At 35.0% G+C, this 15,036-nt stretch overlaps 1 protein-coding gene across 1 annotated transcript in view; it reads right to left on the minus strand.

Annotated features, from left to right (window-relative positions):
• Positions 1 to 244: 244 nt before the first annotated feature.
• The window catches only part of LOC149776680 (uncharacterized), a 34,632-nt gene continuing 19,840 nt past the window's right edge, over positions 245 to 15,036 (minus strand). The window contains exons 2-4 of the mRNA XM_089941214.1: positions 9,704 to 9,847; positions 3,661 to 3,873; positions 245 to 2,269 (exon numbers count right to left, since the gene is read on the minus strand). Coding sequence (XP_089797340.1) covers positions 1,156 to 2,269; positions 3,661 to 3,873; positions 9,704 to 9,816 — 1,440 coding nt within the window. The 5' untranslated portion in view covers positions 9,817 to 9,847 and the 3' untranslated portion in view covers positions 245 to 1,155. The remainder of the gene's footprint in view (positions 2,270 to 3,660; positions 3,874 to 9,703; positions 9,848 to 15,036) is intronic.

The following is a 15,036-nucleotide window of genomic DNA, read 5'->3' on the forward strand; positions in this document are numbered from 1 at the left end:
AAAATGTCAGAAATGTGTTCGAGGAACCATGTATAAACCAAGATTGATATGTATGGAGAAAGCCGTGATTATGGAAGAATTTATAATTATGTTTAATGGTTATCCTTTCTAATATTTAACTGACATTGCTAAAGAGATGGGCGTGTCTCTAATTTGAAGGAACTGATTTATGCCTATTTGTGGAAAGTTGTACTAAGTTTGCAGGCTTTCATTGTTAATAAATGAGAGAGATTGTAACGACTAGTCAAGTAAAAAGTTTAATATATAAAGAAATAAGTCACAAATGAAATGAGATAGCTTACATAATAAGTCAATGACAACATGTTAGACACTGCATAGGGACAGTTTAAATGATAAGTCGAAGACGACATGTCAAGACACTTCATGCACAATTCGTTTTGCTCTAATTAAATACAATGTAAATTGTACTAAGAAGAAGAAGTTATTTAAATTGCGAAGTTTTAACTCTGTATCGACTTGGACAGCTTGAAGAAAGATTTCGGTGTCATGTGAGAGTTGAATTTAGATCCAAACTATAAATATGGTTCGTGATGCTGTTATTTTTGTGATATCCTTGTCATTTTAGGGGGACCATGGAAATAATTATTTGAATACATGGTGGAGAATAGTAAGTTACTAAAGTTTGTATTTGTTTGAGATAGTGGAAGATATATGCAGTTAGATTTTATTATAAGTGAGCTTTGGTAATCTGATCATTTGAGTTAAAGAAAATGACAAGGAAGCTGCCGATTCCTCTGAAGGATGTTTTGCTGCTATTTGAATGATCAATCTTTCATATCAGTTATAAACCATGGTATATAAAATGCATATCAATCTTTAAAACAATCTGCCAGAAATTATGCACATTTTCATTTCCATTGTATCCACTTTAAATATATATTTACAACAAATGAAACGATACAAAAGATTTCAAAATAATCTGACCAATGATAAACTTGCTCAAAGAAATCGGTATTGGATACTGTGCATAACGATTCGAGGATTTACAGAAAATACAACTCTCTGGTATGCTAAAATTTATTTTAGAAGGTAATCAATTTTTACATTATTATGTTCAATCTACCATGGGATCTGAAGACTAAAATTCTTTTCAAAGTAATTTGTGATCAACCATATCGATAAGGCATGATACGGTCAATCAGAATTGCCCGGATGTATGAAGTATTCTGGGTCAAGGATGAAGGGGACGTAAGGCAGCGGAAGTGCATAAGGATGATTGTGCATAAATTGAAATGTAATGAAAGGAATGACATGGCTCAGACCCAGTCTGGATAAGATGCGAAGCGTGCGGTCCATACGTTCCACGCGCTCGTAGTGATAATCATGATGTGCGATATAGTGATTATTTTCATTTGTTTGCCTCTGTTGCATAGTTCCAGGTGTTGTACCACGCACACGATTTTCAAACGATTCTTCAGAGGTAGACCCGCCTGTTCCCTTGCTATTTGAGACCTGACTTTCCCATGGCGATTCCTTAGTAGTCGACATAGTCGGAGCTCTTTGGTGTTGCCATGGAGGAGAAAGTGTGGAGACTACTCTCATCGGCGTTTTTATTGAGCGTTGTGAGGGAGTTAAGCTTGGAGACCCTGATTCCTGTCGTTCAACTTCTTGCTCCTGAACTTTGGTCGATGTTACCTGGGATCTTTGCTTTGGCAACACAGGGGAATTCGCTTTAATAACACTTGGTGGTTTACCAGCCCAAGAAGGTGAAGACGCTCTTCCAGAATACTCTGATGCCTGGCGTTCAGCTTCGTCCTTCTGACCATTTGTCGATATTGCCCCAGGCGTCCGGCCAGATCCCGCATGAGAACTACCACTAAGAGAAATAGATGGTGTCCCAGCCCCAGAACGTACAGATGATGCTCCCGGCTGTTCAGATTCTTGGCGTTCGGCTTCTTGCTCCTGACCATTGGTCGACTTCGCACCAGTTGTTTGTTCAGATGCTGCATATGGACTTGATTTTGAAGGACTTGGCTGTCTTTCAGTCCAGGAACCTGCGTGTGATATGCTGGACGGCTGTACGACTTGCCGTTCAGGTAAGCGATTCTGATTGGTAAACGACACAGTATGAGTGTTCAGTGCTCCACCTTTTTCCTGGGAGCGTTTGTTTACATTTGAAAGACTATTTCCTGCGTTGCGGAACCGATTTAGCGCCATCTGTTTGCGTCGTTCAAACTCACTTCGTGACCGCTGAAGATCCGTTATCAGCGGATAAGATTCAACTGCCGGTCCATAAGCTCTAGAATTCCTATTTTAAAATAAAAATTAGCAATTAACGATGAGACATTTACGTTTAAAAATGGTATACATGGACCATGATATACTAAGAAAGATGTTCGATGAGATTAATCATGGAAGCATTTAGTGGTGTTTTATGTTGTTACCATCATATAAGACATACGTTTATTTATGTTTAGATCATCCCATTTTGTAGAGTCCATGTAGCAATGAGCACTATTCGAAAAATTGCCACAAACTAGCTCTATTATGCCTAAACTTGGTTTTAATAAGCTAAGGCGTGTACACTCATACGCAAACAAAACGGGATAAAGATTAACGGCTAATGAAATGGTTTTATGAGATTTAGTTTGCTTATTTAGAAACGTCATTTATCTAATATGATTTGAAATGGAATGTCATATTTTAAGATCCTATATAAAACGTATTGGTACTGGTAAGCTTTCTCACATACCCACATTAGCCGAATCCGAGACTCGAACCCACGCAGACAGAGGTGAGATGGCAGTGATCCGTACAAGACATCTGTGGTCTTGTATTACTTAGGGTAGTTGGTAGAATGGACACGTTTTAGCTTTCTAATTTATGATAGAAGTTGTACGGAAGTCTTTGGAATTAGGGGAAACCCATGACTTCTAGCGGAATTTCCTGTGATTCAAACTTTGTTGATTCGATGCATATGGTGGTTTTATAAGGGAATTAAATACGCACCGTCTCATTCTACACTAATATGCAGGTTTTATCAAGGTGCGAAAATCATGATATATTCATAATTTGTTCGTTTGATTAACATAATTGAAATTGTTTTATTCTAAAGCATACAGCACCTTGAGGAATATGCGAAATTATTTAAGGAGATGAACATTTAAATAATTATGTCGGGTTATGTGAAACTTTCAAGGATGTTAGTAATATTCTATTTTCACGGAACTTACATCGAAGTAAAAGTTTTTGGATTATTAGAACCGTCATTCTTTAGTGGTGTTAACATAGCACATAAGCACAATAAAACCTTCTTTCAGAATACCTTTCGATAGTTTGCGGATTAATGTGAAATCGATAGTACAATTTAGGATAATATTCAAGGAAAGCATGCATGTAACTAATTTTTAATTCTTTCACTGTACTCGATTTTATATTTTAGGGAAATAAATGTATATTTTTGAAAATTGAGTGGTTGTTGGGTTTAACCTTGTCTTGTTACTTAGATGAAGCCCCTAGCCGTAACAATAAAAGCAAAGTGTGTGATGGTACACAAATGTCTACAAAAGTAACAAAAGTTAACAAAATGACAAACATTTCGTTACTTCAAAGAAACGTGTATATATATATATATATATATATATATATATATATATATATATATATATATAGTAAATGTAAATATGAAAGGTAAAATACCCCGTCTTTTTAAATGTTCTTTGCAGATTTTTCAGTAGGTTTTGACGGAAAATCTGATCCCTCCGTGCGTAGAAATTGGCACCGTACGGTGTTGTCTCAGTTTGTGTCACCCCAACTCTACCTCCGCTTAAAAGCTTTATTTCAGCCTGCTTTTGTGTTGAAGCTTCTGGCATCACAAATCGGTAATCACCGTCTTCATTTCTGGGCACCATACTATGATATATATATATATATATATATATATATATATATATATATATATATATACGACAGAAAAGCTCGAAAACATAATTAGCAAATTCTACGTTTCGACCTAAATAAGATCGTCCTCAGGGGCAATAGAACACATTGCACAGAGATAAATCCACAAGCACCCGGGATTAAGTGCACACTTGTTAGCGCAACACCGGAATATTGTTTGGGAAGACGTCATTGTGAGGAAATCAATCTTCAGTATATGCTTCTACCTTTGAAAAACGACCACTACGAGGAACTAAGATAAGGTATTTTCATTATCAAAGTAAGATGCATCACAGTAGATAAAAGGTAATAATAATAATAATAATAATAATAATAATCATATCAAGGTTGTGCATATTTTACACACACACACACACAAACTGTACGCGTGTTGGGTTAAACAAAAACATTTTGGACTAGATTATTTTCTTTGTGTATTCACATCTGCAATATCCAAATATTTCTCCCTTTTGTCATTTACATAATATACCCAATTGATTTGATTACATTGTCCGTAAGCATTTTCAGGGACTCAGCCGAGTGTCTGACTGAACTGAAATAGCTGAACTGAGTTGAAATGGTTGACTGAACTGAAATGGTTGACTGAGTTGATTTGAAATGGGTGACTAAGCTAAAATGGTTGACTGAGTTGATTTGAAATGGGTGACTAAGCTGAAATGGTTAACTGAGTTGATTTGAAATTGGTGACTAAGCTAAAATGGTTGACTGAGTTGATTTGAAATGGGTGACTAAGCTTAAATGGTTGACCGAGCTGATGAGGATTTTTGTGTGTTCATTTTTTTGCTCACTTCAGCCTATTGGATGACACGGCTATTTCACTTCAATACCTAAATTCTAAAGCTGATAATTTCTTGAATGTAATAACATCCTGCAATATCTACAGATTATTCAAGGTCTTTCTTTACGTCTTAGTGTTTCTGCTTTCGTATTTTGATTTAAGTTCAACTCGGCACGCATCACAAGGTAGCGTTTAAGTGTTTGGTCGCCGATAAACAATCATAGGTAGGTATTTGTATCATTTTTTTTTGTTTGTATCATTTTTTTCTTTACATACATACATACATACATACATACATACATACATACATGCTATTGGTCATCTCATCCTTTCAGCAGATACTTTATATGCATCTAGGCCGACCTGAAGGTTTTTATTACATATCTAGGTTGACAGGTATGATATGTTGTTGTTGTTGTTGTGGGGTTTAACGCCATTTTTCAGCACAAGATAGGCTACAAGATAGATATGATATATTGATGCGAGTCGATCTGTTTGCAAAACACGTCATCTTCGTGCTTCCATCGTGTAATATGGATCAAGTATCTAGAAATAGATTTAACTTGCCAGATTATTCCAGCGTGAATTTGATGCGATGCAAATTGGTGGCAAATACAAACAAATGCTTGCGTGCCCGTTTGTTCCTATCTATTAGCTCTCCATCTCCATATCGGTTTTAAGTCTGCATCGTTCCCATCTACTTGTTTCGATAAACTATAATAATCAAGGGCACGCAGTTAAATAGCATTTTATATTTTAATTTAAACGGAATATTAAAGAAGTTCCTTCGGACAATCTGACATCATCCTACAATATATGACGTCTTACAAAATTAATTTATACAGTCATAGCCTTGATACATTTAAACCAAGATATATTTCCTAATATTTATGACACTTGATGAAAAAACTGCGTTATGTTCATTAAACATTGTTCTTAAAAAATACATACATTCTGGAAATGTCAGCTTGTTACATTCGGTGTCAATGAGTCTGTTCTCGGCCCATACCTATCTATATATATATTTTTTAAAGAGTAGAGAGCAAAATGGTAAGATTTGCTAACAGTTTACAGTACACAGTTAAATTAACGTTGTATTCATCAAAGTCCGTCAGCATGTTCATGGAATCCTAGTCCCTATTACAAGAGACGGAAACATGGAAGCTGACTTGTTTTTGGAAACCGGCAGACTGCCATCGATGTATTTTACTGTACACTCTGCCATCTTAAAACATATAACCCAAACGTTTTCGTTTGGAATATTTGTTCACATAAACACGTGTGGAAATTCAGCGTCTGGCTTATTTGTTCGCATAAAAAGTGTGGATACTTAGCGTCTGGCCTATGTATTGACTATAAGCATGCGGAAACTCAGACGGTACATACAACGAGGGAAGAAATAATAAAACTATGCATTTGGCGACCGACAAATTTGTCATTGATCAATGCAATCTGCTCGATCACAATATACTACTCTAATGCCCAAAATAAAAAATGCAAATTTTCCTTTTTCACTCGCATTTAAGGCCCCCTCTGTATACAGTTAAATTAACGTTGTGTTCATCACAGCCCGACAGCATGTTCAAGGATTCCTGGTCAGTATTACAACAGACGAAAACATTGAAGCTGACTAGTTTTTGGAAACCGGTAGACTGCCATCAATGCATTTTACCGTACACTCTGCCATCTTAAAAGATATAGCTTAAACGTTTTCGTTTGGACATAAACATGAGGAAACTCAGAGCGTACATACAATGAGGGGCGAAAGAATAAAACTATGCATTTGGCGACTGAAAAATCTGTTGTTGATCAATGCAATCTGCTCCATCACAATATACTACTCTAATGCCCAAAGCTAAAGGCAAATTTTCCTTTTCCACTCGCATTTAAGTGACCTCTCTGCACGGCTAAAATGTCTTCAAAAGATTGACATATTATTGGTAAAGCAAGACCCAGAATCTCGAAAGACCACTTTGACGTTCCTAAATCAAAATCAAACCATGAGACAGAAATCGGAACATAAAGATAAAAACAAGCACATTGTTTAACATGTAAAGGAGTTCCAGAGAAAAACATTGTAGAGAGTTCATCAACAGAGTTACTTTAAATATAAATCATTGCTTAGGATTTGTCAGTGTAAATCTCTTTCGCGTTCTGACATGACGAATTTGAGTCGACGATATGTTAGCAAACAATGACGTTAGGCAAGACTGAACAACGGCGGAAGCAATATTAAACGGAGGCTCACCAACCATTTACCTCAATCAAAAACTGTTCTGTCACCTTTAATGACTGTCACTGAGTCTAATCAAAGACGAATTGATGATGAACGTGGCCAAAAACAAAAATTTGGAATATTGCAGATGCAAACATGTCTTAGATGGCTCAAGTTCTTTACGGCTTCTTTAACCTACAGCGCGTCAGTTTCTCTCCTTGTAGCTTATCCACCCCATTGTCTATTATTGACATAAATTAGTATTAATGTTGTTGTTGTTGTTGTTGCAGCACATTCTATTTCAGGACAAATACTTTTGTATCTCTACTTTTGGCAGTTCATATTACATCCCAAGTTTCAACACTGGAAGCAATATCGGTGAACCTCTGTAGATGGTGCCCACAGGTGTAATAGGTAAATCGGCTTCGATAAACAGTAACCTGCAATGGCGTTTCCAGCTTATATTCGAGCTTTCCTTCTCTGTTTACCAGCTGCATATGTGATATTTCTCTTTCTGGACATGAAGTTAAGTCAAGTGTGGTTTATTCTCGTCCTTAGTTCCGATATCTATATTAGTTTTAAACGTTTCGTTTCTCTATACCAAAATGTGGATAGTAAATGTTACAGTAACCGTACACAGTACGTCGATCATACAAATGGTCATAATAATGTCCAAAGTCAGCCAGCCCAGTTCCCCCATAGAGCATTAAAGTAGAAGTGCCTTTCTCAGCATTAATTTGCCCCTGGTTTCTGTTACACTAACATACGGAAATCCTTCATATTATATAATGGGAACAAAACGTATGCTCAGAGAGCTTTATGGATGACTCATGTGGTAAAATCAAATTTCCCCACTAGGCAAATTCCATCTCTTGCTCCGTCACCCCATATATTTGGTAAAATTAAATTCATTACAGCGTAAATTGCTTCACTTGGTCCATCACACTTTTAATCTGGTAAACTCAAAATTAATTAAATGTAAAGTGCCTCATTTGATCAGTCTTCCCATTATCACCGTCTATAAAGAACTAGTTAACTTAACTCATGATTCATTTAATAAAATCACAATTCACGACAGGGTCAACTCGTTTATTTGGTCCGTCACCCAATTATCTCCATCGTTCTAGAATTGGTCAGTTACTTTTATCATGTATCAAACATGTATTTTTGACGCGTTGCATTATCAAATCATACTTCCAAAAATCACCTTTCGTCAACGACAGACTTAAAATAATTAGATGCCTAAGTAGGTTTAATATTTTCATTGCATCATTGTCTATTGAAAGTAAATATATTAATTCGATGTAATATGTAAAAATTTCCATTGTCGCTAATATCTACTATTATTAGAACACCTATGGCCAAATAAAATAAATGAATTTTGAACATTAATTACATCCATGAGCTTCTTTAGAAACCTTTACACCCATTACCTGTAGATACATACAATGGCTTAAATGTAAACGTGCCATTACACCCATTGCCTATATATGTAAGTAACGTCTTAAATGTCAAAGTGTCATTACACCTATTGCCTATAAATATAAACAATGTCTTAAATGTCAAAGTGGCATCACACCCATCACCTATAGATACAAACAACGCTTTAAATGTCAAAGTGCCATTACACCCATTATAGATATAAGCAACGCCTTAAATGTCAAAGTCCCATTACAACCATTATAGACATAAGCAACGCCTTGAATGTCAAAATGCCATTACAAATATTATAGGCATAAGCAACGCCTTGAATGTCAAAGTGCCATTACACCCATTATAGATATAAGCAACGCCTTGAATGTCAAAGTGCCATTACACACATTATAGACATAAGCAACGCCTTGAATGTCAAAGTGCCATTGCACCCATTATAGATATAAGCAACGCCTTAAATGTCAAAATGCCATTATACACATTATAGACATAAGCAACGCCTTGAATGTTAAAGTGCCATTACACCCATTATAGATATAAGCAACGCCTTAAATGTCAAAGTGCCATTACACCCATTATAAACATAAGCAACGCCTTGAATGTCAAAATGCCATTACACACATTATACATATAAGCAATGTCTTAAATGCCAAAATGCCATTATATATATTACCTATAGATACAAGCAATACCTTATATGTAAAAATGCCATTATACTAATTATCTATAGATACAAACAATGTCTTACATGTCTAAGTGTCATTACACCCATGACCTATAGATAATAAGCAATACCTTAAATGTCAAAATGCCATTATACCCATTCATTTCAACAGCGAAATGAAATGTCGTGTGATTTGGTGTTATAACCATGCTTTTAGCATCAATCGATCGTTTATTCATTCATTTTAGATATGATGCATTGTAAAGATTGAGTCGGATAGGTTGTTTCTAGTTAAACCGACCACGTGACCATACAAAAGCTATCAATATACATATGAATGTAAGCAACAAGCACAATACAAGAATTCCATGTAACTATGCATTTTTATGTCATAAAATATAAATTGTGTTAATGGAATAGTATCTATCCCTCGTTTATGATTGTCTATCTGTATGTCCACTTGTATGTAAATAAATTGATTTTCTTCTACTTTGATGAAGAAATAAAATAAATCGAAGATGAGAAAAGGTTATAATTAGAACATTTAGCCATCAACAAATGAATGGATGGATGCGTGTATGTGTAAATGGATAAATGATGGATGATGTGAGGGAGAAGATAGGTGAAAAGTACTGAAGGTCAACGAGAAGGACAAGAAAACAATTAAAAACGATAATAGTGACCCAATTACCTCTTGAATGTGTTTGAACTACTGCTGCTCATTGAATTACCCCTTTCCAAGGGTTGTGTTGCACACGTGGGCAATGACAGCGCTATTGCAAACATTAAAGGAAGCGGATCCATACCTTGCTTCTAATCTAGCTTGGTTCTACTCCTGTACAAAAAAGAAACATACATACCACATAATTGGCCAAGTACTGTGGTATATATATATATATATATATATATATATATATATATATATATATATATATATATATATATATATATATATATATATATATAAAGAGAGAGAGAGAGATTACAACATTTTAAAAACAGTAATCCTATATTAAACTGTATTGTTATATCAAACCTTATTGCTGAACTAAACATTATTCCTGTATTAAACGTTACTGTACTAAATGTTGGTCATTATTGCTGTATTAAACTCCTGTACAAAGCATTATTTCACTATTGAACATTGTAACAGGATTTGACTTCAATGGATGCTTGGATTAAATGACAACACAGCACATTGTGATGAAAGATGGAAGTTTATGAAATGAATTAATACAAATATGTACATCCTCCACAAATACAGCGTGATCCTTTCAACATCTAAACACACGACTCATTCAGTTACTTTACTCAAACATTTACAAATGGGAAAACAAAAATGTGACTCATTTATTCTCATGTAAGATAGGTAAGATTCATATAATCTCGTGTAATGGAAGTAAGATTAATATAATCTCACGTAACGAAAGTAAAATTCATCTGAACTAATGCAATGGAAGTAAAATTCATATAATCTCATGTAATGAAGGTGACTCAATTGTACTCAATTGAAACACGCCATATGTTCCATGTACTCACTTGAAACAACATAAACAGTTGAAACAAACATGATCAATTCTAATCAACATAACAATTGTACCAAACATACGACTCGTGACTTGTTCATTTGTACAGTCTGTACGATTCATAACCAAGTATGACTCATATAAATACGTGTATAAACTTGCAAACGAAATAGTGTGACCTGGTTCATACATCCATTGTCAAAACACACAGTTCTCCTGAATTTTTGGGTCCGCCCACAGTTATATTGGCCACACACACCCTTCATGGATCCACCATGCGTACATACACAGATAGCCCTATGGCTGTAGAACAAAAGGAGAAAGGACTCTCCTTGACAAGATCACTAAAGACCAATGGCAATTAGGAAAGAAAAATGCCTTAAATCTGTAAGGGAATGAGTATTAGTAGGGTAAAATACCCGTGCATACCGTGTTTTTGTGTCTCTCGCCGCAAGCGATCTACGACGAAATACATGCTAGTTCCGTCACTTAACTAAATGAAAAACAATTAACCACCCTTGGTAACGTTGTACGCTTGTACGACGAAAAATGATCAAATCGTTCTAAGGTGAACCAAGTTATGTCTTGCCTTATTCTGTGCAAACATTAGGATTATTACGATGCTAAAGTCCTTTCGTTCACTTGGGTGACCGTAATCATTGAACGTCTGACCTCTGTATGTGTAGCTTATTTTCAGATTTCTTTCAAGAGCAAGTGAATTAATATGGAGACATTTTACCACGGCATGTTTCCCATAATTAATTATGTGCTAAAACCAAAAAATGACAGTGTGGAGGAGGTTGTCACAACTCAGATCGCAAATTAGTTTAACTGTAACTGAATTCACAAGTTACTGAAACTAATTGATATTGATAATTAGAAACTGATCCGAATCTAAATCCGTGAAATACTTTATATAGTATTACTGTGAAACCAGTTGGTTACGTTTACTAGGATACAGCATGAAGTTTTCTCCATCCATAACACACCGTGTAACTGCCATTTGTGCGTTAAACATTTAATCGTTCATAACTGAGCACGTACTTGGGAGATACCAAATTTTATAGGTGCCTAATTCATGTCTTCCATTATCAAGACTGAGTAAAGAACAATTACTTAAACTGGAGTAATGACATATAGGCACCTTGTAATGACAACATATGAACTCCAATATACATAATGGAACCTGACCTGTAATCCTAACCGACTTACTCTCACCAATTTTTACTGCCGACTAACTGCCAACCAGAGCATGTAATAAAAGATATACATTATGTTTTTGCAATAAATGCTCCAATCCTGCAACTTTTCAAAAGAGTCTCTGAGAGTTCAAGGTGAACCTTATTAACTAAAGTAGATGAGCCATCCTGAAAAATAAAACCAGAAAAACAAACAAGCTTGTCTCTTTTGTAGTAACGTTCCAAAATGATGCCGAATTATTCAGAAAACTTGACACCATATTGATCGTCCAAACATCTAAAGGGTACATTTGAAGAAGTCCGTATGGTTGTGTACTGTAGATATATAATCTCAAGGATCGTCTGTTGCTTGCAGAGGTAATTTCAAGCAAGACCACAGACGCAGTCACATACCACTAAAAAGACCAGCGTTGCCTAATTTGCAAATATTGCCCTAGACCTAATCTTTCAGAAGTTGTACCGCAGGAGTTATTACACGATCAATCAGAACTTTGGATGTCTAGCCAAGAATGCAATCGATCTTCTGATAGGCAAAATCTGTGCCACCTGTTACGTGTTTAGGCCCTTACAAAACGCAACAAGAAAACAAATGAAGACAATAACCTTTGTAAAAATTTAACAGATAATTTATTTCCCTAGAAAAAACAAGGTAAAAATGAGAAAAAGAACTGAAGGTTTTACGAATCAAATCCAAAATTAATCCAAGAGCTAAAAAATAGAAGTCCTATTGTTAAAATGTCCTAAACGAAACTGAGTTCGAATCCCGACAAAATCCAAAATAGAAGACGATGACGGCTGATGTAACCTGTGAAGTGTTGCAGTGTCAACTACCTCTTGTTGAATCGCAGAAAATATTATTCCAGTTCTTGAACTCTGTACAAATTTCGATAAATGTTTTTGTCCAAGAATTAATTTAGAGCACAAGTATTTTCAGGGAAAAGAACCACATTTCTTTAAAATAATTTGAAGAAAATAAAATAATTAGCCCAAATTGGACACAACATAAAAAGCTGGACGTGTCCAGTGTTAAGGCACTAATAATTATTCTTTCTCAAAACATCATTAATACGTCAAACTGCAACGCAAAACAGATTCCCGGATGGAGATCAAGCGTTCATCCTTCTGGCGAAAAGCTAATGAATGATCACAAAAACCACATTAGCAAAAGTCTCAACTCGAAAGTCGACATCCACTACAACTAGATTGGACATTTAGTCTATTTAATCAAGCCTGGGGAGGACAGCAAAACGCAGTGTATGAAACAATATTGAATACTACAATTGAATACTCGTGGTAAGTTTTTCTAAATAAAGAAACTCTTATGTTCTCGTTACAGTCTTATCAACATTAGAGCCAGTCATCTGTGCTTTTTGATACCTTGTTTATTGTTAAACAATAATAAGGTACACACCACTTTAAAACTTGTCAAGATCATAACTTATTAAATGTTCCATGAATTTCAAAAACACTTTTCAAGGAACAATGGCATTACTTATCCTGTTGGATATAACGATTATCTTCACAGATTTGGATTATTCACTGCTTGGTTTCTGCTTTACTTTATATTGTTACTAAGATTCCACATGGAATAATCTGAAATATTTTTTTCTTATTGCTGTCATCTCAGGAAATGTGGATTATTTTGGAAATATTTCTTTCTGTTTCTAAAGCGATGGGTTTGATTGCTACTGCTTTACATGAATATATTTTACTGAGTTATCTCAGGGAACACCTGTAGAAACGGTTCTTCATTACTTATCCCTGGGGAAATGTAGTAGGTATTTGCAACACTAGATTATTCAATGGCAAAATACTGCATTTAAAACGTTTCTTTGATACTATTTCTTCCAGAAATATTGAAACTTTGTTCTAGATGAGCGCGTGGGTCTGCTTTATATAAATACTTTACTAAGTTTCTGGGGGAAGTATTGGGGAAAACGTCCTTTATTATTAGTTCCATTTTCATTCTCCATTATTTCTTCGAAAAGTTTAATGACTGCATGCCTGCTGTTGTATATGTATTTATTACAGAGTTCCATCCGCAATTAATTCGATATACTGTTCTCAACAAACATTCCTAGGGAAATGTAACAATTAATTTATTGCAATGCTATATTTGTTGATGGCAATGTACTGGCTGTTTATTCACCGAGTTCCCCCAGGAACTAATTTAGTGAGTCTCCATTGCTTTTCCCTTCTAAAGTTGCTTTATACAAAATGGTGTTCAATGGCCGCATGGCTACTGTTTTACATAAAGTTTCTACAAAGATTCCTCATAAAATAATTTGATATCCTGCTGTATATTAAATTTTACGATGGAATCACGGTAGTTTGTTGCAGAACTGTTTTTGATAATTGCTATCTCCACGGTTGCATAGAATTTCCACGTGACATAATTTGACGTTTGATACTGTTCTTCTTTACTTCTGTCTCAGGAATAGTCTGCAAGCTTTTTGTTATAGTGTCTTGGACAAATATAGTAGACTTTGTTTTATAAAAACATGAATTTAATGACTTCATAGTTACTTTTTGTTTTCTTGGAGTTTTCGCTCATGAAACAATTTGATAAACTGTTCGATTACCAGTTACCATCACCTCAGGAAATACGGTATGTTTCTGCAGGCCTAATCCCGCTGACTTCATGATTACTGATTCGACATAAAGTTTATATTACTCTGCTTTAAGATATATTCTATATTTTGTGTTACATTAATATTATGTTAAGTAATACGGTAAACTTCTTTTATCATTGGGTTTGATGAATGCGGTAAGTACTATAATACGATTTTTATTTTCATTTAGCTCCCTATGAAAATAATTTGATGCAATCTTTCTCATCACCGTTTCCCTAAGACATATAGAAGGCTTTTGCAAACTTTATGTTAACTGTAGGAATAGCTACTGCCTAATATGAAATAGTTTGAATTAATATTTACCAATTCCAGGGTTAATTTCCAGAATTTTGATTGAATGTCCATTTTTGATATATTGTTCTAAGTCCAAGGTACATATTTGACACATTGTTTTACTTCCCAATTGTACCAGGTTCTGTAATAAGGAATGTGATTTAGTGTCTTTAAATACAATTCCCTCGTTAAATATAGCAGTTTTTGTAGAAACGTGTAAGGATAGCAATCATTGCTGTTTAATATTGTTCGTTATAGTGAGTTCCCTCTAGAAACATTATGATGTACCACTATTCTAAATTAGTCATCCCGCTGTGTTCTACGCTGAAAAAGATGATTACACTAATGTAGGGATGTGAGATTAGAATGTTCACTATCTCAGTTTTAATTTTA

Source organism: Sinohyriopsis cumingii, chromosome 18, assembly GCF_028554795.1.
Source record: "Sinohyriopsis cumingii isolate HCF-2022 chromosome 18, ASM2855479v2, whole genome shotgun sequence".
In the NCBI taxonomy this organism is placed as follows: domain Eukaryota; kingdom Metazoa; phylum Mollusca; class Bivalvia; order Unionida; family Unionidae; genus Sinohyriopsis; species Sinohyriopsis cumingii.